At 41.2% G+C, this 21,795-nt stretch overlaps 3 protein-coding genes across 5 annotated transcripts; 1 reads left to right on the forward strand and 2 right to left on the reverse strand.

The window, feature by feature from the left end:
- The first annotated feature begins 1,453 nt into the window (after window positions 1–1,453).
- Window positions 1,454–9,623, forward strand: LOC102205742 (CUB domain-containing protein 1). The gene is made up of 9 exons (XM_005744447.2): window positions 1,454–1,787; window positions 2,240–2,455; window positions 2,551–2,913; window positions 3,016–3,384; window positions 4,264–4,455; window positions 5,266–5,625; window positions 5,725–6,081; window positions 7,746–7,833; window positions 8,028–9,623. Exons 1-9 carry the CDS (start codon window positions 1,718–1,720, stop codon window positions 8,395–8,397), a joined length of 2,385 nt encoding a protein of 794 aa, XP_005744504.1. The 5' UTR covers window positions 1,454–1,717; the 3' UTR covers window positions 8,398–9,623.
- Window positions 9,624–9,644: 21 nt separating this feature from the next.
- On the reverse strand, window positions 9,645–11,279 carry clec3ba (C-type lectin domain family 3, member Ba). The gene is made up of 3 exons (XM_005744448.1): window positions 11,091–11,279; window positions 10,883–10,981; window positions 9,645–10,689 (listed from the first exon to the last, which is right to left on the reverse strand). Exons 1-3 carry the CDS (start codon window positions 11,185–11,187, stop codon window positions 10,289–10,291), a joined length of 597 nt encoding a protein of 198 aa, XP_005744505.1. The 5' UTR covers window positions 11,188–11,279; the 3' UTR covers window positions 9,645–10,288.
- Window positions 11,280–13,665: 2,386 nt separating this feature from the next.
- On the reverse strand, window positions 13,666–20,043 carry fez2a (fasciculation and elongation protein zeta 2a). Of its 3 annotated transcripts, XM_013913672.1 has the most exons (10): window positions 19,584–20,043; window positions 18,217–18,325; window positions 17,915–18,031; window positions 17,619–17,751; window positions 17,266–17,525; window positions 17,040–17,120; window positions 16,577–16,652; window positions 16,440–16,505; window positions 14,597–14,622; window positions 13,666–14,176 (listed from the first exon to the last, which is right to left on the reverse strand). In XM_013913672.1, the coding sequence occupies exons 1-9, from the start codon at window positions 19,925–19,927 to the stop codon at window positions 14,612–14,614; spliced, it is 1,197 nt and encodes a 398-aa protein (XP_013769126.1). In that variant the 5' UTR covers window positions 19,928–20,043; the 3' UTR covers window positions 13,666–14,176; window positions 14,597–14,611. The 3 variants fall into 3 exon arrangements, with proteins under 3 accessions (XP_013769126.1, XP_005744506.1, XP_013769127.1); XM_005744449.1 differs by lacking the exon at window positions 14,597–14,622; XM_013913673.1 differs by lacking the exons at window positions 14,597–14,622; window positions 17,040–17,120.
- Between the last annotated feature and the right edge of the window lie 1,752 nt (window positions 20,044–21,795).

Below are 21,795 nucleotides of genomic sequence, written 5' to 3' on the forward strand. Positions count from 1 at the left end.
CTTTTCAATATATTTATTCAAGCTTTCAATATATTTTCACAGCGTTGTCTCCTCTGAATAGGATAGAACACCAAAGCTTTCTCCTTCCAGAGCAACGTCCAGCAGTACAGACAACAAGTGCAGATAAAAGTTTTCAGTGGTCTTAAACAAACTTGTTTCTCTTTCCTGTGCCAATTTCAATACGATCCGCCCTCTTTTTTCTTTTCTTTTCTTTTTTTTTTTTTTTTTTGGTTAAGTAAATATTACAGCTTCAAGCTTCCCATCCAAGAAGCTACTCTAAGCGAGCGGTGAGTAACAGGCAGAACAATTACATTCTTTTCCACTAGAGGGCAGTACAACTCCTTGCTCCAATTAAATGGGTTGCCAGAAGAAGACAAAGAAGAAATTACTACAAATGAGACCACGCAGCACGTGATCTGCTGGCCGGACTGACCAGTTTATCGTGAGGACAAAAATGAATTTTTCTTTAACCTAGTTTGTCACAGAAGGACGTTTGTAATCCAGAGGAGAAAATTATTATGATTAATGTTCCCAATTACTTCATCTTAATAAATAAATACAACACAACCTGCGTTTGCCTCTTTGATCCATTTCTTTGTTCATACTCAAATACCGTGAACTGGCTTTTGAGTATGCACAAAGAAATGAACACATCAAGCTGCTTGTGCCTTTATATGTTCTGCCAGTTCTTTCTCTATATGGTCGTCAAAGACTGGACAGGCAAGTGCAGTTCCTTTATATCCTTTAATGGCCTTGTTTCTTTTCCATCTATCTTTTTCTTCTCCATAGATCGTTTTAATGTCATCCTGCATATGTGCATCTTCTTCGCCACCTGAATGGACTTCCCCTTCTCCACCTTACTCACTATAGTTCACAGCTCTGTTTACGTCCTCTAACGGAGTGGAAGCTCTGCCTGTCCTCTACATTATAACTCTGTGGCATAACTACAGGCGTATAGACTCATAGTGTGGCTTACAAAAGGACTAAAACATTTGTGAAATGTTTTCAAACTTGTTTAAAACAGACAAAACAATCAAAACACCTTGATCACAGAAATTTTACCTGGAAAGGCAAAAATCACTTGAACTTAAATGTGCTTAATTCTCATGCAACGAGGCGGTTCTTTGCAGGATGAGAAAAATGTCGGACTCTCCATAAATGTGCGGTCACATGATCAATTTCTTCCCTAGAAACAGGGTGTGACACAACTCCCTCGATCTGTTCTGCTATTTTACACTCGATCATAAAGATTTTCACATGAAACAGAAGACAAGCACAGTTGTTACTAATCGCATTCCTTAAGTCTAAAAGCAGTGCAGGCTAAATCTAGATTTTATTGTCATGAGAGGACTGAGCCTGTTTTATCGTTTCCGGTAATATCATATATCAAACTCTGCATATTTTCCAGAAATTTCACTTTATTTTAGCACTTTTGTTCTACATCACGTGTCGTAACGCGTCAGCACGCCTACCTGCCAAGATGGCGATTCTAGCCACGCCTTTAAACTTCACCTGGCCTCAACACTCCCTCCTTGCTGGCACACGTTCACATAGGGAGTGGACTCGTTGTGTCAACAGCTGCTCCGTGAGCTTGATGTAACGCAGAGGAAAATGTGGCGTCCCAGCTCCAGACAAGAAGCGATGAAATGTGTCCGCTGATTTTATTTTTGTTTTTTCTCTCAGGATTGAAAGTTTCAGAGCTTCACTGTAGGGCAGCATGTCCGTATCAACAGGCGCGGCCCTTCTGTGGATTTTACTTCTTACGTTCATCGTGTCCACCGTGTCAGGTAATCCGAACCTTAAATATGAAGCAGGGGGAGAGATTTAGTGTGAAATATTGGTGGGGTGGCGGATCTGTCCGTTAAATATTGACACTGTCTTCACTCAGAAGCTGAAAACAGCTGAAGCAAGAAAATCCCTTTCAAGAAGCTCCCAGAGTGTGTCATTTGATATGGGCTGTGCCGGTTTTGCCCCTGTGTAAATTTGAATAACAAACATTTCAGTGTAAACTAGGTTATGGCCGACCCAGAGCCCTGACTGAAGCACCATATTATGTGCTGAGCTTGCTCAGGTTTACTCAGTACAGACCTGCTTAGTCACAGGAAGACTTAAGACAAGCTTCATCCATCACAGCAGTCAGTTTTATTTGTGAATGGAATTTCACTGTGTTATTTCCAGATATGACACAGGTCACACATGTTTATCCCTTCGCTCACTATAACTCTCTGTTTGCTTCCAGGGGCCCAGAAGTTGACTCTCACTGCTGAACCTGGAGCCACTATAAACATCAGAAATAATAATCAGGTCAAAGGTTGCCAAGTGTGTACAGGATCAGGAAACACACAACATTGCAGTATTGAATCTCTGAACTCATTCAGTGGAAGTACTGTGTCAGTGGAGCTTGAATGCTCCAGACCTCAAGATGTATTCAGTATAGAAATTGTACGGCGTATAAGTAAGTGTCTGTGTGATATCTGATTATTTTATCAGTGAGACTGAAAGTCCTGAGTGGACTAACGCAGTATGAGTGGATTCATTGTCTCTTTTCAGATTGCACCACGAAGTCATGCAGTGGTCACATCATCCAGACGGACTCCAACTCTGTTGATGTGCTGCGTTTTAACCGCACGTTTACCTGGAATCTAGCGGCCGCAGCGCCAAAAGCTTTCCAAATAGATTTCACTAACACGGGTCTTAAACAGATCAATCCATCTGAGAAATGTCCAGACAGACACACCTACACCCTCCAGGCCTTCCAGTCTACAGGCAATGTGGCTGTGGGGAAGTACTGCAGAAGTGGCACCATCAGCAGTGCTCAGATTTTGAAAAGCGGCAGCTTTTCTGTGGACGTCCCAGCAGAGCAGAAGCTGCAAAATGACAAGTTTGATGTGACTGTGCGGGAAAAAATCAAGTGTGAGTTTACATTCATTGTTTTGTGTTTCTTTCAAAATTACAGTGTCATTTAACAATTTTTGTTTTAATTTCAATTTATTTGGTGTGTTGTGTGTGTTGTAGCTCTTGCCCGAATTTCTCTGACTTTACCAAAAGGGACCTCTTCCTCAGAGCTGCTCTCGCCAGACTACCCAGAGAGTTTTCCTGATGACGACACCATGGAGTGGTACTTTCAGGTCCCAGACAAACACGGGGTTGATCTTCAGTTTCTAAACCTCACACAGCCAGATTGTGTGAAGAAGGAAGTAGCAGTGGAGTACCACCAGAAAGGCAGGGTGACATCGGTTCTGGGGCTAAATGACACACAGCCGCTCCAGAACCAGGGAGACTTTTTGCTCACGCTGAGGAACTGCGAGATGGAGAGAGCACAAGCTGATTCTCCTGGACTCACCTTCACCCTCAAGGTGTCTGCTTCCAGCCCAGCTTCAACAGGTCTGTATCATATAAGCACTTTGTGGAGCATTTGGTAACAAAAGTGTGAGTTGGTAGAGACCAAAAATGGAGCTGAAAGAAGATTGCGTATTGGACTTGTAATTAATCAAAAGGCCATAACAAGACTACAAGTGAATACTGAGGATGTCTTGAAGGTGTGTTATTATGTGCAGTGACATGTGTATATGTCAAACCTTTTCTATGTTTGAGCAGCACAACTGTGTAAATACATACCAGACTTTACAGATGTGTAGCTGATGAGTGCAGTCTGACCCACAAGTAAGCAACAAGCACCAGAAGCATGTTAGTCACAGGGGTTAAAAGCTCCATCACATTATGTCTTTAGTATTATTAAAGAGGGTGAGCTCAGATAGTCTGGTCTGTGGTTTCTCCCACTGTAAGGTGTTGGGGGATGCTGATGCTTCGTCTGACTCCAAGTGTTTCAAACACGTAGTTACTAAGTGTAGCTCCATTTCCAAAACCGATTAATAATGTGTGGGTCCCACATGGCTAAATTTAGTACTGCAGTTTCTTTTGTACAGTGGTTTTGCTGTTGGGGAGATGTGTGCTGCCTGCTCTGCATGTGGCAGCATGTACTTGTATAAATAGTTTCTTTCTTTTTTCTTTTTCTATCATCTTAAAGGTTACAACAAAGGTGCAGTTTGATTAGTCAGTGGTATGACAATGTTCCCTTTCTTGTAATATTTGTGAATAGGAGGGACTTGGGAAGTGTGTCTTATGGCCTGTTTCTGAGCCCAGGCAAACTCTTAAATTGCCTAATCTCTTAGTCATGTATGACAGCACTGATAAATTTCCAGGAAAGTTTGAGGAATCACATTTGTTGTACGTGCTTTGTTTTGTTGCCCCCACCCCCTCCAGTGCCATGTAGAGTAGATCTCAGCAAAACTGAGGGCCTTTCTCTGAACATTTCCACGGTGACATCGACCCCTGACTGCGTGATGAAAATAAACTCGGCGAAAAAAGACAACATCACAGTCACATCAAGTGCTGATCTGTCTTTTGAGGACTGCTTTCCTGGCAACATGGAAGTCAGAGCCACGCAAGTCATAGGTAACTCAAGATTTACTTAAACTCTCGTTTCATCAGCTGTTTAAGCCTCACTGTGTAAAATCCACGGATGTAGCATCAATAATTCATTATAATACTTTTGTCATTTAATCTGAATCATCTTGGATTTGGCTAAAAATTCTATGGTCCAAAGTTTGAACATATATTTAAAATGATTGCTGTGAATTTTTTACATAATATATTAAATAATTTTAAAAATATAATTTTTGAGAAATAGTCTGACTTCCAGCGTGTTTCTCATTTTAAAATCGGAGGCAATATTTGAATATCTCAAAAGAAATTTTTACTGGTTTTTCTTAACATAATTCTGGAAAGTGAATGGTGGGATCTTTAAAAAAAAAAAAAAAAAGTATTTCTTATACCAAGGCGAAGTTCATTATTTACTTTTAATCCATATAATTTTCAGGCAAATCAGAGTTGGTTCAGCTGAAAATATTCAAAATTGTGATTTTAAGACGGAATAATAATAATAATACTAATGAAGGCGTTTAAAATGCATTGTAATATAGTGTAATTTCAGGATAAATATTCACTGCTGTTTTAGATTTGTTACTAAGTTATATTTTATTATATTTTATTTTTCAGTTTATATACACGCCTCCTAATTTGGGTGCTCAAAGGAGATGTTACAGCTGTTGGCAAATACATTAGTACTCGCATGTGCTTACAGGTTCATTAAAGTTAGTTCAGACCATGTGTTTAAAAACATCTGTACTACCTTCTACTAAAAGTGCTTCTCATTGTACTGTAAAGAACTTTATCAGTTTCATTTGAGAACCTCTTTCCGTTCAGATTGTAGTTCTGGTAAATGTCCTGATCCAGTCAGTCTGTCGGTGCCTCTGCTGCCATCATGCCTCCCTGCACCTCTGAGCCGTGTGACGTGGATACTGCGTCCCGGTCAGCACGGCACGGTAAAGCTGATTTCTCCCACCGGGCCCCTCAAGCAGTCCCTACCTGGACAGCTATGTGATGACAGCATCACTATTGACGTGGCAGAAGAGAATGGAGCAACTATTGGGAGCTTCTGCCCCAACGGAGCCATACAGACCGTCCACATTCACACAAGTGTGTCTGTCACATGGTGGTCCAGCATGAATGCTAAAGCACCAAGATCGGCCGTGTTGAATGCCAGTTTTGAAAAGGAGATTACAGGTAAAAACAAGCACACTTGAAGGGGATAAGCTGAATAAAATAAGAACATTAAATAACCATTAATATTTCACATTGTTTTCTTTTTGCAATAACCTTCAGAAAGATACATATTCACCGTTTCTCCAAAGAGAGACACCCCAGAACTTGTGGCTACTCCAGCTTGGCCAGCGGGAATGAAGGCCTACTCCACCGTCTCCTGGATTGTCTCAGTTCCTCCGAAGATGGAGGCGCAGCTGATTTTTACCAAGCTCAGCCAGCCCAAGTGCATCAACCGCCACACCAACATCCGGGTGCAAAGAATGGGCAGCCCCAAGGAGGACTACAGCCGCAGGGAGGATGAGGTGGCCAATAGCGAGCTCACGGTCTCTGAGAGCTTCTACCTCAACATGTCCAACTGTTTGCCTGAAAGAGGAAACTTCAGCGTAATTACCAAGATCTCCCTGCAGAAGAGCAATGGTAAGAGGAAACTTTACAGTTACTTAATCTATATCATAATTTTCTGATTTTTAAAAAATAGATATATAATTCTCAAGAATATTTCAATGAATTTCCATGAAAATTTGTCCAGACACTCAAGGTCCTCTGGCTTTTGAAGACGAATGTGACAAACTTTAATTTTCAGCATGCATCAGCTTGTTTCTGTTGCCTTGATAAGGATGTTAGCCAGCTGAACATTTCGGTCAATACACTGTTGTGCATATGTAGATGAAAGATGCATCCTGGCAAGCATCATCAGTGATCTTTCCTAGATTCCTTGGGTGATTCGGATTGGCGACCCAGCCAGGGATTGATCAGGTCCTGACATTAAGCCTCAGATTTCCCCACTTAATCCACCTGGAGGCTCCATCAGCTGCTTCTTTTGCAGTCCTGATAGCTGTGTTTCTGTGTGGTCTCTTCACGCCTGGCAGGGTGAGGACTCTGCAGCCTACTTCAACAGGAAGATGACATTGTGCTCGCCACCTTTTTCTGGCAGTCCTCCCGAAACAAGTCCTTAAAACTTGGCCAGCTTGCTTTCAAAAGCCTCCTCCAGGTGATCCTACCAGTGCACAGTCAGTTCAGTCAGGGCAGGTTGTTTTAACGGCTCTGAAAGAATGACAGTATGTGTCACCGGTGATGTGTCACAGAAACATGACTTGCTTGCCCAGACTGAGCACTGGTTCCCAGTTGTGTGAAGTGAAGACTTTGCTCTGTTCTGTGCTTTTGGTTTCTCATTAAGAAATGAGATTCATACACAGACTTGCCGTACAGCTGGAGGTGTGATGGGCTGGTAAAATGTCATACGCAGTTTGTTGAGGAATTTAATTTGTTGGTGCTCTGCTCGCCAGATGTATTTACATAAAGTATCATCACTGACTGATTGGCTTTAGTATTTTGCCTAAAGAACTGCTGCAGCTGTAGCATGCAGGAGTATGAAGCTGTAGTATGGCTTCAAAGTTGGGAGCGTGGAGGTCATGGATACTGAAACTGTTTTCTTTTTTTAACCTTCGTGCAAAGTTTTATTCTGCTTTGCTGATTTTTAATCAATGTTCTGTTTACGCAGTTACTTTCCTTCTTTCTCTCTTGTGCAAGAAGAAAGCTCCAGTACCAGGATTGTATTTATCTATATTTTTATTAATTCTTCAGCTTCAGGAGGCAGCAGCCTAAGCAAGGACACCCAGAACCTCCCTCTTCCCAACTACCTCCTCCAGCTTATCTGGAGGAATACTGCTGCATTTCCAGGCCAGCTGAGAGATGTAATCTCCCAAGCATGTCCTGGGTGTGTCCTAGGGCATCATTCCGGTGGGAAATTCCGGAAACACTTCAGCCAAGAGGTTCCCAGAAGCCATCCTAGTCAGATTCCCGAACCATCTACCTCTCTCTAAGGGAGAGACCTCCCACCCTTCAGAGAAAACTCATTTCTTTTAATCACTGCCCAGAGTTTGTGACCATAGGTGAGGGTTGGATGGTAGATCAACCGGTAAATCGAGAGCCTTGCTGTCATACTCAGCTCTCATTACCACAACGGATTGATGCAGTGTCTGCATCACTGCAGGAGCGTCCACCATCCGTCTGTCAATGTCAGGGAAAAATGTGATAGAAAAAGCTAACTATGCTGTTTGTTGCCATTTTTTTCTTTCTAGGCCTTTTACTAATCAACATCCTGAGTGTGGTGGCTGCTCTGCTGGTCATTTTTGTAATGGTGCTGGTTGTGGTCTGTGTGGTGATTAGGTGAGTATTACTCTTTTATCCTTTGTTCTTTGAGTTTTATTATTTTTCTTTACAGTTAACATGGGTATTTTCACATTGTTTACTTATCTGCTCTCCTCAACCTGCTAGAAATTTTTGTCCTTCATCGAAATTGATAGCGAAATTTATCAGTAAATTTAATTTAAAAAACTCCGATCTTCTTTCCTGCCAAACAGGAAGAAGAAGAAGAAGAAGAAGCTCAATCACGAAGTCTCTGTCTATAATCCAAATGGCATCAACTTCCTGCCAGGATACAACGGACCCCCGAAAACACACGAAGACGATGACGCTCACGTGTACACCTCCATCGACGACACACTCGTCTACACACACCTGCTGAAAAAGGGTGCAGATGTTGGCTTCTATGGAGAAACATACCAACATTTCACGGGACACACAGACTCTCAAAAGCCACTGCTCTCGTCACAGAAGGGTCCTCCACTTCCCAACAGGTCTCCGAGCCAAGACCAAACCCTGATGGACCAAAGTGAGGACGAACAGTCTTCAAATCTGGGGCCTCGGCTGGAACCAGAGGGCGGCAACTGAGCAGAAGATTGGACTCGACTTTTTGATTTTTCTTTTGACCCACTTGAACTTTGGGATATTTATTCCCCGTGTGTTTGCTCGCTGTTCAGACCCCCAAAAGACACTTTTTTGTATTGAGTGCAATACTTTTGCACTAAAGTGAGGCGCACACAAACAGCTTCCAAACCTGTCTGCAGCTGTTACAGCGTTTTGTCTCAGGTTAAGGTTCTTCTTTTTCAAAAGCAGCACTTAATCATTCCTTCTACACAGGTTTTTAGTTTTTATAAAGAGGTCTTCTGTTGCTTTCAGGAAATGAACGTTTTCCATTTGTGATATTTTGTAAATACATCGTTATCAGAACACAACGGTCTGGACTGCAGCAGCCGTATGTTGCAGCAGCATGTCCTTCTGTTGTTCATTGTTGCTTTTTGTTTTCTAGCTGTAGCGTCATTACACCATAAATGAGCCTTACATATAGGTCAGGCTCCCTTTAGAAATTAGTACGGATCTTATAGTTGTTTTCAGTCATTTGTGTTACTGGGACGGTGCCAAACTGAAACCGAGCATTGGAGAAGCTCGAGCCTAAAGTGCTACTAGTTCATACTGAGACTGTATATCATGATCAGTAGTTAAAAAAACCTGTTTCACCATTTGTTATGAGGACAGACACAGCTTTGTTTGGATTACAATGGGGAAAAATATACATTTATTTGCAGTATATCAGAAGCTGCATCTGCCATAAAATGTATTTATTTAGTAGTGAGCTGTAATATGTTGCTGTTTAAATGTCCCTTATGAGCCTAAACACAAAAGAGAAAAGTTTTCTTTCAAGGCATGCATCTGTCCTCTTTGAGGAAAAGTGCTTCAGAAGGACTTTGGTCTTGAAAATTCCTCTTCCCTGCGGAGTGTGGCCATAAATGTTTTACAGTCTCAGTGGCTCACAGTGAGTAAAGAAACTTTAGAGGAGCCTTTAAAATCCGGAAATTTGGGGAAATGTTCAGACTTGTTGATCTGTCGCCTTCATTTGGGTGAGTAAAGTACTTTGAATGCAAACACAAAATGTAGTGTGTGTGTGTGTGTGTGTGTGTGTGTGTGTGTGTGTGTACTCATCATACTGTCATCATTCTCGCATAGTGAATAGGCTGGATTTAATTCCAGTATAAATTGGACAGGTGGGAGTCTTGCGTTCATACTGAATCAGTTGCACAATGAATCAGTCAACTTGGCACACCTATTTAAAAACCAAAACAAAAACAAAAACAACCCCATGCTTTGTTTTTGTTTTGTTTGTTTAGTTTATTCATGGAGGAAATGAATGTATGATCTTATGATGTGACCGTGAAAATGACAACAATCATAACCCAGGTTTTATTTATTACCTTTGGTTGTAATAGATTTGTTACAAAAGCTTTTTTCTGTATGAGGAGTAGTACATTCACATTATATCTGCTGTTGTTTGTTTGTTTGTTTGTTTTACATCAGAGAGAAGAATAAAATGGTAAACATGTTCATTAATATCCTGTAATAAAACATGAGAAGCATAACTTAACATTTTAAATAAAGAAGGTGGCACAGAAAAGGCACTTTGTAAAAAGAACTTAGTAACTCAGTAAGAAAAGATTTTGTTGCATTAACTGGCGGCTAGTAAGAGAAAAATAAAGACAAACCCTCCAGTGTTTACCTCAATGAATATTTAAAGCATTGTTTATGGAGTGTATGTACAAGTGGGTGTAGCTTATACAAAGAGCACCAAGTGAAATCTCTGCTCTGGACTGACATCTGGAAGGCTTGGCCGAGAAAATGCAGGCTGATTAAAGATGCAGCGCATTATTTTTCAGCGCATTTCATAATGTTGCACTTCATGCTTACAAAGCAATGTCAGAGACTGAAAAACGGAGCAACAGATGGTCTCTCAGACGATGTTGAACTCGCACACAGACGCCTTCTCAGCCCTGCAGTTCTCATCGAACCACTTCCCGTTGGCCGTGATGGAGAGGACGGCGCAGTTCTGGCTGGATCCCCCATCTGGCTGCTGGGTGATTTCAGTCTCCCAGTTTTTGAAGCGCACATTAGAGCCTGATTGGTCAACCCAGTGGCCATCGGTAACCATGTCATTAATGCCCAGCCAGATGTGCTCATCGGGGCCGATGCTCTGACGTACGTAGCTGTAGAGATGGTCGTTTTCGTCTCCTGTTAGAGGAGTGCTTAGGCTGCCTCCTTTGGCGATGCAGTCTTCACTGGCGGCATGGAAGGATTGTTTCACCAGATTGGCCAGAAAACACTTTCTGTGGCTCTTTGTGCCCTTTAGACAAACTGATAGAGAGGGAATTATGAGGAAGTGGTCAAAAGCCCTGGATCTGTTTCAGCTCTCCATCTCTAGAAAGCTGTTTAACTAGAAAATGACATGCAGCCTGCAAACTGAAGCAAATACTTGAGTGGATTGTGCAACTTTGGGGCATTCTTTACAAAACATCTAACTGCATGGTGTTTGTGAAGAAGTCTACACCTGTTTGTAAAGCTTGCTGCTCTTTCAGCACGGTCAGATCCCGAGTAATGTCATCAATTTGCCTCTGCAGATTCTCAATTGTAGAGTTGATGGCAGATTCTGCACAAAATTACCGAAACAAACAAACAAAAAAACAAGGTGAACTCTAACAATACTGTCCTGTAGAAGCCACTGATTTTATATTCAGCTGGTGAATATGAAGTCCTACCTTTTTTGCCATTTCTTTTCTTCGAGTTCTGCTGGGGTGAGCCGTGTGCCAACAAGAGAAGGCAGAGCACCATCCAAAGTCCTCTAGCATCCATCATACCTGGAAAAAACACCTTAAATCCAATGCAGGGAGCCTGTTTTGGTGCAGCACAGCTTCTGAGCGCTGGCCAGACTGTGGCGTTTTACACACTCGGGCTGGAGGCACAGAGCTGAGTGAGGAAATCTTATCTGAGAGAGAACAAATGTTTTACAGATGTTTGACAGAGGTTTGTGTTGCTTTTGAAAGGCTGAGGCGAGATGGATGGGGAGCAGCTTTTTGTATTTAACAGTGTTCAGACAAGCATGGCTGGTTTTTCCATATGTTTGTAAGACACCAATAAATTACAGATATCCTTTTGTCTTTTTGAGTGTGCAGTCATTTATTACATTAATAGAATTTAACAGGATCGGCATGTTGATGAAGCTATTTTGTCAATTACCTGCATCGGTTTTTGTTTAACGGCAACAACTATTAAAATGACGAACACATGAAAAGGCTTTTATCTTAGTTGTTTGAACTGTCGATCTAATCTCTTGTTTTCCTGTCACAGAGCCAGCTGTATTCCTTTTAAGGGCAAAAGGTTGGATTTTTTTTTTTTTGGGGGGGGGGTCCACAGCTTACATCTGGATCGCCTAAATGAGCTGGAGGGTGTGTAGCTGACATGTGGCAGAGACTTGTGTAATAAGTAATTTCACTATTGTGAAATTGACTTTAAAATGTTTCTGGAAGCCCATAGAGTTTTACTGACCATCAGCCAGCAATGAAAGGGAAGACTGGCCAAGACTCCAACCAGTCACTATCCACAGAGCCACATTTCACAGAGCCTGGCAAACGCAAGCAAACAGAATTATCATTCTCACGTGTACAGTCGTTAAAAATAATGAAAATGCAAACTCGGATGAACAGCAACACATGACATATTACACCAGAGGCAGTGTGGAAAAATCCCACGATTTAACCACCTCTGGCAACACTAACTTGAAGTAATTGTACTCTGTATGACTTAATCAGACTCTCAAGTTGTGGAGGATTTTTTGTCCATTCTTCTTTACAGTGTTGCTTCAGTGCATTCAGGTTTACAAGCTCATTATTCAGGCTGAGGTCTGGAATTGGCTGGACCACTGCAACATGCTGATTCATTTCTCGTTCAGATAATCTGTTGTAGATTTGCCGATGTGCTGCGATCATTGTCATGTTGTATGACTGTTCTATCCAAGCTTTAGGTGTCAGACAGACAGCTTAAGCTCACATTTGACAAGTTCTTTGGCATACCGACAAATTCATGGTTGACTCAATGACTGGAAGGTGCCCAGGTCCTGTAGCCACAAAACAAACCTAAATCCCCCGTTGTTGAAAATGGCAGCACATATGCTGGAGAGGCAACAAGTAGTCCTCCCCCAAAAAGGGAACAGTTTGCAGGCAGTGGAGAGAGAAATGCAGCCCATTCCTCCCTCCGTATCCCGGCTGACTGATTTTTCTCTACAGTTGCAGTTTGTTTGTTCTCCTCCAGCCAATTCAAGCTGCACAGCTGCAGCTTCTCCAGGATGGCATCAATTCAGTAGCAGGATGGGTATGTGTTCATTTGTGTGAGGTGGAACAGGATGAGCACTGCAGGTTATTTATGTGCATATTTTTGACAAAATTGTCAGACACAGACTCCTTAAGCATAGCAAGATATTAAATAAAGGGGATATGGGTGTTTAGGCCATCTATCTATAGTATTTTGTACATTTTACTTGCATTTTGTATTTTTGTTGCAAACCACTGACTGAAAATCAAGGCGCATATATTTCTCGGTGATGCTGTTTGAGGTAGAAGTGCTGGTGCTTATTGTCACTATAGTGAGCATTCCCAAAAAGTTGATCCTGTCCTTATGAACGTAGCGTTTCAGTGGGATTTCCTTACCTGGATAATTGAGCATGCATCAAGATATAGCGAGCATTGTTTGAAATTAAGAAACGACACGATTTTATCAATATCATCAATATTTTATCAAGAAAATATTTACAAAATAAATAAACATGGAAGCGGGTTCTGTGGTTTAGTAACATGACATTCAATGAAAATAAGTCATTTATAATGTACAAAAGTTCAGCCAAAGGCAAAGGCAGCTTGTATAAAGTAATACATAGAGAACAGCAATGCCCATTGGTAGTGTACGCCGCCCCATGCACAGAGGCAAGAGTACAGACAGTGCGTGGGTCACAATTCACTCAAATGCATAGTTAGTAAGTTAATCAGTAAATATCAGTCCAGACTAAATCACCTCAGCCATCAATACAGTACGTCATCTTCTATGAAATTATAACAATCATGTTTGCAGTGTGCTAAGATGAAAGCAGATGGCTCCCCTCTGTCTGCGGCTACATGGAAAACTGAACTATATGATAGTTTTGTGTTTATAAACACAGGTTTCAGATAATCTGAGTAATCTTCATCATTTTGTATTTAATTATTTGTATCTTGTTCCCTTAGAGCTCTCTCATCTGTTTCAGGTGCTACTGTAATAAATACTATCTTGTGGTTCACTCTCCTCTTTTTTAAAATTCCTAAGTTCTTTTCTGTGTAAGCTTATCAGTTTAGAAGCTTGTTAACATTCACTATTACGATCCTCTATCACTGCAACATCTGTATCAGAGCGCTTTGTGCATCGCGTTCTCCGCTCCGTGTACAGCTCAGCACTTCCGATAAACACAAAGCCGACCGCGGTGCAGCTTTGCTCTAATCAATAAGCAAAGCTCAGTGCACGGCCAGCCTACATTTCTTATATAATTGACTAACTTAAGATACACTATCACCCTGCGAGACAATTAAAAACAAAAATTCACAAGAATACACACGCTTTGAAATCATAGTGCTTGTACAAAATAAATACAGCTTAATGAAAATCCAGGGGAAAAAATTGGACACACAAAGGTAAAAACATCCAGGAATAAATTAAGTGTGCTTCATGTTTGCAAAAAAACAAAACAATGAGTCCTCTTCTTCTTTTCATCACGCTTAACAATCTTTGCAGAGCCTCCCTCTCGTCTATGTCGGGCAAACCACTGGAACAACAGCAGAGATCAATATTAACAAAGCTGCGATGGAGCCGCTGACACAGCCTCAGTATAAGGCATTAATTACAATCCAGGAGATAAAGATGAGGAAAAACAAAAGGATGTACAAGAGCAACTAAACCTATTTCTGGTGCAGGTCAAGTGATTCAAATACAGCCTTAGCTGTGATTAATAACTATTAATCCTTATAGCAGTGTCTCATATATTAAGTGCTGGGTAAACAGATCTCTATGTGAGTGGTTGTGAGTCACAGTCTGCAGGTCTGGACACTAACAACCGTGCAGGAGAGAGGGGAAGTGCGAGGGAAAGCATCGGGGTCATTCTGCACTACAGTTCAGTGGTCAAGAGGAGGCGCTCTCTCATTATGAGTAACACCACCACAACACTCATAATTGAACTGTCACAAACCTCTCCATCCAGGGCTCACACCAGAGCTACGAGTGTGGGGCAGCGATTTGTTTTGAAGAATAGCACAAAAGAAATACAGGAAGAAAAAATAAAGACATGAAACAGAAAGTGAAATGTGGACGACACAGTCAAAAGGACAGACTGCAAATATTTAGAGATACTAAAGCTCTGTACTCGGTAAACATCATGTGCACAGTGTTTACAATTCAAGTAGCATTTTTAAAATATGACCCATTGCTAAGGGTGTAATTCACCAAAAATTAAATGGGATTTCAGTGTATTTTATTTGAAATTACAATGTAATTATATTTACCTACGAATCCTTATCCAGTACACAGTGCAGAATAAAAGGGTAACAGTTCAGGTTTTTACAGGAAAGGACACTCAAATTATACTGAGAGCAATTTTAAATAGTGTGTAAGTAACTGTAAGCAGTGGTGCACTGAACTCGTCTTTTTGCTTTATGGATGTTCCACTATTCACCTGCCCTGTTATATAACATTACAAGAAAAAACAAACTCCACCAAACATCGCAGGACATCCATCAAGGCCCGTGAAGTCGTATAGTGATGAGTCAGTGATTATTGCATTTACAGACTTCATGCCACCCACCCATCCACCGGGCAGGGTGAAGAAAGAAATAACTACTGTGGGTGGATGACATCAGCATTTAACCCCATTAGCCTTTTATGACTGAGGGGTAAAAAACCTGATTAATATGAGTGAAAAAAGACTAATAGAATCATTTTAATGCATATCCACAACAAGAATAAACTGTTCTTTTAACCAAGAAAAACCTTAAGGTTGGTTTTCAATTGGAAAATTCAAGCAAAACCTTGGGTTAATTTGGGGTTTCTACACAAAAACTACTACACTACACTCTTCCGCAAACTTACCTGGAAGTAACACACCTCTTACAATGAATTTTGCACTACTTCAAGTAATTCACGCACTACTTAAAATGAGTTACTATGTATTTACTATATAATTTTTCTTACTTCCTATATAATGTGTTTTCTCCTGTAAAATTACAATGAAATTACTTGCAGTAAAACATTTTTCCAGTAAAAACTTGACTACTTATTGATACACTCCTTATTGTAGTTCATTCACCCATAAGTATGTGTAGATTAACATAATCACACTGTAATTTCAGACTAAATGATATTAATTCCAGTAAATTCCGGTTGAATTACACCCTTAGTTCAGACCCTATTATAAAGTGGTACCAAAAGTAATTTTCCAAATTTATTGCTGATACAGTCTGAAAGTGATTTTGAAGGATCTGCTGGTGTGTTCAAAATACTTAATGAAGATTTACCAGCAAGAAACCAGATGTTAAATTTGGACTTTTACACAATCAGGTTTTATTACCTCTCCGAAAAACTTTAAGCCAACTCCACAACAGGCATATCAAAAGGCGACACATAAGGGGACGATGCTTTAATGGGGTAATAGAGAAGACCCGTTTTCATCACTGTACACAGGCCAAAGTCACCCCCTAAAGGCTTGTTTAGATGCAGGAAAACGCTCACAGTCTAGCTTGGAGTTAAAAACTCACGTTGAAGCTTTCAGAGGATTTTGTAATGAACTGAAATCAAACGAATTTGAGCATCAATGATTTACAACATATGGTTGCAGCATATATAACCGCTGCCGCGTCCCTTTGAGCTTACATCATCAGCACAGTAATAATTGACTGCTATTGATCTTTTGGGTTATGTGGAGCAAGGATGACATATGCAGACATACTGCCAACACGGGATTGTTGGGAGTCTCTCTGTGATGTTATTTTACTTCAAATGTAAAGCACCCTGTGTAACAACACAAGAGAAAAGCTCACCTTTGAGAATGTAGTCTGTTAGGAGGCTGGGCACCTTGTCACTATCATCTCTCATAGCTTGCAGAACTGGGAATTGAATGAATCAGAGTTAGTAAGTCAACTGCAACAAACTGCACAGTGAAGGTGAAGCAACTTACTCTTGGTCAATATCTGGAGGTCTTCAATCGAAGGAGGATGTCCCTTCTTCTCGTACGGGATGACTGTGGTCAAATACTGTAAAACAATTGAGAAAACACACTGATATTAAAGAAAACAACACGTTAAGCCTGAACTGAAGTGTCTGATCGTACTAATAGTTTTGAGATTGCGGAGTAGAATGGATGTTTGTGTTTTAGGGTGGTTCCCAACGCTTATTTTTCTGACGTAGCACTTGTCAGATAAACTCAAGAACCCTTGTTCAACAACACCTCTCTTATTCAAACACGTTCCTTTGAGCTCATTTCAAACTGGATTTGAACTACTTTCACTAGAGCTATTCTGTCCACATACTTTATACCCAACGTAGGTACACCCAAAGATAAACTGCAGGTGGGAACCTAGGTTTGGCATCACCATTCGAGAGCAGATGGAAAGCACAGAGAAAAGGAAAAGCACAGTAACCTGTCTCTCACTGCACCCGCTCCCAAAAGTTTGACGGAAACTGTTTTGGATAACAGAGGAGATCCCCTCCATGCTGAAGCGCTGACAAGAAAGGAAGAAAAACAAAGGGAAAAAAAGATACAGTAAATGTAGCAAACACTAGAAAAGAAAGATCTCTTTCACTCTAGCAACACCTCAGGCCTGGTGAGAATTCCTTAAAACCTGGCTGTAAAGTTAAAGTACTCACAGATGTTTTCTCCGGAAGACCTTGCGATGTCCCAGCTCCACCTTTAAGCTTCTTCTTCTTCTTGAGCGCCTCGCGGTACTCCTTCTGCCGGTTCTGCACGTCGATGAGGGCTGAGATGAAACTGTTCTTCACCTCTTTCTCAAAGTCCAGCTCATCCCTGAGAGCCAGCTGCTGAACCAGCTCCTCTGAAAACCTCCTGATCTTCATTTCAGTCTCCTCCAGACGCTCATTCAGCTCTGCAATGCTCAAGGCTTTCATCCCTGGACCACCAAAGCATATTCCCATAAATTACTAATATAATATGCAACAAAAGAACTCATCATAACACACTGTTCTGATCAGCAGACACTCACTCTCCTCGTAGTCAGGGCAGCTGTTGGGCTGCTGGACGTCCTCAGAGAGCATCGACAGGTCCGACTGTGACGGATTATGCTCTGCCTCCATGTCCGGAGAGTCCTGCATCATTTCCTCTATCTCCTCAATAACCTGCATCAAAGAGCCAGCTCTTAAAATAACCCATCGAGCACGAGTTATTAAACATCTGTGGAAAAGATTTCAGCCATGTTAAGCTCTGCCTATACAGGCTTGGCCCAGTGTGGCTGCTTCTGGGGTGAACTATGCTGGATTCTGATAGGGCTGTGTAACGTACCTGCTCTGCTGTGAAAAGGGGCTCCTCTGCGACGCAGGAAACAATGATGGAGTGCATGTCTAGCTGATCCCTGAGCTCCTCATCGTCAGACAGCTCCAACGCGACATCTGCCTTTCTCTAACCAGGAACAGAGCAGGAGGAGGGAATTTAATCAAAGCACTAAACCCTGGCACAATGAATATTTGAGATTTGCGAGATGACCGGAGGAGGGATTTGGCATTGGAGGGAGGGGAGCCGGGTGGTGGGATGAAGGGAAAAATGAGACAGAGATAGGATGGGCCGGAAGAAGTGGAATCACTCACGGGTTTCTCCTCCAGGTTGATTGTGGGAACGTGGAGGGAGCGCGTTCGAGAACGTTTCCAGTCCACCGGCATCACGTGTCCGTAGTTAGCCGTCAGAGTGTTCCAGATTCTGAGGGGACACGAGACTTTCAACCACATAGTCTTTAAAAGGCTGTCCTGCAGATTTCATTTGCCTGAACATGTTTCCAATGGGATCTGATGACTGTAAATATCTTAGCATCTGTGTTACAAACCATGTCAAGGTTGAAATCAATCAAAATAAACAAATGAACTGCAAAAAGAATGAGCCTATTTATAGTTTGAGACTGAAACTATATCTTCTTGACGTACATATCAGGATGGACTTCATCTTTTCTTTGCATTTTTAAAGATTTTTTTTCTCATTTTTAATCTTTACCAACAAAAGCAACAGTTCTCCTGTTTGCAGCACTTGAGATAATCACAGCATTCCTGGAATTCCCCTTTAGCGATACATTTTTTTACTAAAAAACAAACCTACGTTATCAGCAAGGATGTTGGTACTGACTGTGTGCACCACAGAAATACTTTTTTTAATGCTGCATCTAAAAACATAACAATCAGATTAAGCAGGTCTGATGCTTAGGTTAAAAGTATAATCCCCTACACAGCTTATCAGGTTGAAAATACCACAGATGATGACGTTTAAAAAGCGCCACTTACACCCAGAGCTGAAGCATCATGCCTCCTGATGGAGCACTTAAGCCAAGTTTCATGTTTCCTATTTAGGATTTGTTGAGGATTTTTCCACCCCTGACCTCCCATTTCTTTTCAATTTAACACTTTAAGGCTCAGTTTCCCAGACATGGATTAAGTCTAGTGTGAAACTAAAAACGTTGATTTTTTTTTTTCCTTTCAGTTTGTGAATAGGTTGGGAAACTGTAAATGTTTTTGGAATGAACACTTTAAAACAATCCCCAACTTCTAAATGTGGTAAAAATGCCCAGGGTGACTTTTTAAACAACCAGCAGCCTACCCTGATATGAAATTATTATTATTACATACTTAAAAAATTACTTTAACCAGCTTTAAATATAATATCGCAGTTATTTTGCAACAAATGTATCTCTTAAAAATATCACAAAGATGTTGATTTTAGAAATGGGTTAAAAATAAAACAACTGTGAGTATCGGCCAATATCGATCTTTAATATAGGGCACATAAGATTAATCTGAACTAAAGTTTACTCAGTTTGAATATCTTGATAACAGGTGATGTGTCGATGCCTTTACTTCCTATTTTAAATGTTCCCAACATGTCTTTCCGTGTTTTTTAAACTGTACTGGAGCCTCCACATGCACACTGGATGGGAAACACGCAGCCTGCCGTAGACAGGCCGTGGACTCACTCGTCTTTCTCCAGCAGCGTGTCCTCGGCGATCACGGCCACGGGAGCGATGCTCTCCGTCTTGGCGTCAAAATTTTGGAAGCACGTGGTTAACTTCTCATCGAAATCGTTCACCAGATCCTCCATGGACCGGAACCCCGCGTTCTCTCTAGGGGAGAAGCTGCTGTCGTGCAGATCATCATCATCATCACCGCCAAACAGGAGCGACTCGGGCGCCGCTTCGCTCACGGCGGCGGCGGCGGCGGCGACACGGCCTTTCTGCGGCAGCAGCCCTTCCTGTGACACCATGTTCGGATCACCCAGGTTCGGCCAGTCGTCGTCGAAATGTGCAATAGGTGCAGCCATAGCCCGGACCGGCCTAGTCGCCCCGGGTGGATGATAGATGTGTTGTTGTTGTGGGACTGGCAGGCCTCCGCATCCTCCCTGTCTGCCCGCTCTCTGCCCACAGCGAGCCTGCGCCGGGCCGCCTAGCGGCGAGACGCGGAATATAAACAGGCCACGGTGACGTGGGGTCTGAACAACAACGTGATTGTTAAAAGCAATAAAAACGCATCGTGATCATTTATCACTACTGACCGGATACAATGGAGAGTTTATACCCTTTTTGGGGTGTGTTAAAATTCACACATCGTGTTAGATTTTAACACATGTGCTGTATCTGCTCAGGGACAACACGTGTCAATTTGAACACAAAATAATGTGTCTGCTCCTTTAACACATCTTCTGTGTCAAGTAAGTCAACACACAGATGTGTTATTTTGACACACAGATGTGTTATTTTGACACAAAGATGTGTTAAAATGTGTTTTGTTAGTAAAACCTGTAAATTTTATTTTTTTAAGAAATGAGAAAAAGATGTGTATATACAGTATACATTTATTGATCCATTTTGTACTTGGCACATTATTATTTATTACAAACAGAATAAACGACAGTTTTCAGAATCTTTTAAATTAAAATCTATTAAAGTCAATTTTAACCAAGCCTATATTACTAAATTTATATGTCAAAACAATTTCTATTCGACAGACTCAAACAAAATTAATATGTGGCTAACGTTCTAGCTCTCTAGATTATTAAAATGTCAAAAATAAACCTTTGAAATAATGCAATTATCATATATATTCTGAAATAATCATGTCCAGACAATACATGAATGCAGGTGAATGAAGGTAACAGTTGTCATCTTCAACAAATTGTCAACATTCAACAAATATGCAGTTGTGTGCAAACAAAAAAACATTTACATTTCGCCGAATATAACATCCAAGTTATACAACGGTGTACCTTGGGTTCAAATACAACTTAATGGTATCAAAGCTTGTCATTATATATAATTATATATATATAAAGTGATACACATGTTGAACCTGATCCACAGCACACGTCAGTCCATCATTCAGAGGAATGGTTACTTTGTCATTCTGGACTGAAACTGTCGGACCTCTTTGTAGTGTATGCCATTGTGCATTTGACCCAGACAGCCTCCTTTCATCAGGCAGTCCTGTTCGAAGCTCATCTCACCCTAAAGAAGTAGGTTACAACTAGGGCTGCCACGATTAGTCGACTAGTCACGATTACGTCGACTATCAAAATCGTCGACAACTAATTTAATAGTCGACGCGTAGTTTGAAACTTTGTAACATCCCAAAAGACGCAGGAATGAGTAGCAGGATTTAAGAGTGTAATAACGGACTGAAACAGGAGATGGCAGCACTGCATGTACAAGGATGCCAGCTGCCGTTAAACCCTGAAGAAGAAGAAGGAACTGTGTCCCAGAATTTGTGGTGCAGCCCAGCGCAGCCCTGCTCAGTTTCCAACAATGGCGGCAGCTAGTTAGTTTTAATATTACTCATATTATTCTTTCTGGGTCACAAAATAAACGTTTAACATATTTTCAGGCGAGAATGTAGCTGTGTAAACTAGAGATGGCACGATACCACTTTTTTATGTCCGATACCGATACCAATATCATAAATTTAGATATCTGCCGATACCGATATGAATTTAAATGAGAATAAGAAAGGAAAGTATGTCTTTGTGCCCCCTTTTCCCTGTTCATGCCTTATCGGCCCCCCTGGCTAAACTTTGCTAGATCCGCCCCTGCACAGTTACCAGCCGTTAGGTAGATAGATAGATAGATAGATAGATAGATAGATAGATAGATAGATAGATAGATAGATAGATAGATAGATAGATAGATAGATAGATAG

Source organism: Pundamilia nyererei, unplaced genomic scaffold (assembly GCF_000239375.1).
Source record: "Pundamilia nyererei isolate P.nyererei 1_Seehausen unplaced genomic scaffold, PunNye1.0 scaffold00144, whole genome shotgun sequence".
Lineage (NCBI taxonomy): Eukaryota > Metazoa > Chordata > Actinopteri > Cichliformes > Cichlidae > Pundamilia > Pundamilia nyererei.

What these genes read in the sequence shown, in the direction of transcription:
- LOC102205742 (XM_005744447.2), top strand. Translation starts at nt 1,718, where the DNA reads ATGTCCGTATCAACAGGCGCGGCCCTTCTGTGGATTTTACTTCTTACG. An exon ending in CATCGTGTCCACCGTGTCAG is followed by an intron (nt 1,788 to 2,239) that starts GTAATCCGAACC and finishes GTTTGCTTCCAG; the next exon opens with GGGCCCAGAAGTTGACTCTC. An exon ending in TTCCAGCCCAGCTTCAACAG is followed by an intron (nt 3,385 to 4,263) that starts GTCTGTATCATA and finishes CACCCCCTCCAG; the next exon opens with TGCCATGTAGAGTAGATCTC.
- clec3ba (XM_005744448.1), bottom strand. Translation starts at nt 11,187, where the DNA reads ATGATGGATGCTAGAGGACTTTGGATGGTGCTCTGCCTTCTCTTGTTG. An exon ending in GAAAAGAAATGGCAAAAAAG is followed by an intron (nt 10,982 to 11,090) that starts GTAGGACTTCAT and finishes AATTTTGTGCAG; the next exon opens with AATCTGCCATCAACTCTACA. An exon ending in GCAGCAAGCTTTACAAACAG is followed by an intron (nt 10,690 to 10,882) that starts GTGTAGACTTCT and finishes CCTCTCTATCAG; the next exon opens with TTTGTCTAAAGGGCACAAAG.
- fez2a (XM_005744449.1), bottom strand. Translation starts at nt 19,927, where the DNA reads ATGGCTGCACCTATTGCACATTTCGACGACGACTGGCCGAACCTGGGT. An exon ending in CTGCCCTGACTACGAGGAGA is followed by an intron (nt 17,526 to 17,618) that starts GTGAGTGTCTGC and finishes TTGGTGGTCCAG; the next exon opens with GGATGAAAGCCTTGAGCATT. An exon ending in GCGGGTGCAGTGAGAGACAG is followed by an intron (nt 16,653 to 17,039) that starts GTTACTGTGCTT and finishes ATTGTTTTACAG; the next exon opens with TATTTGACCACAGTCATCCC.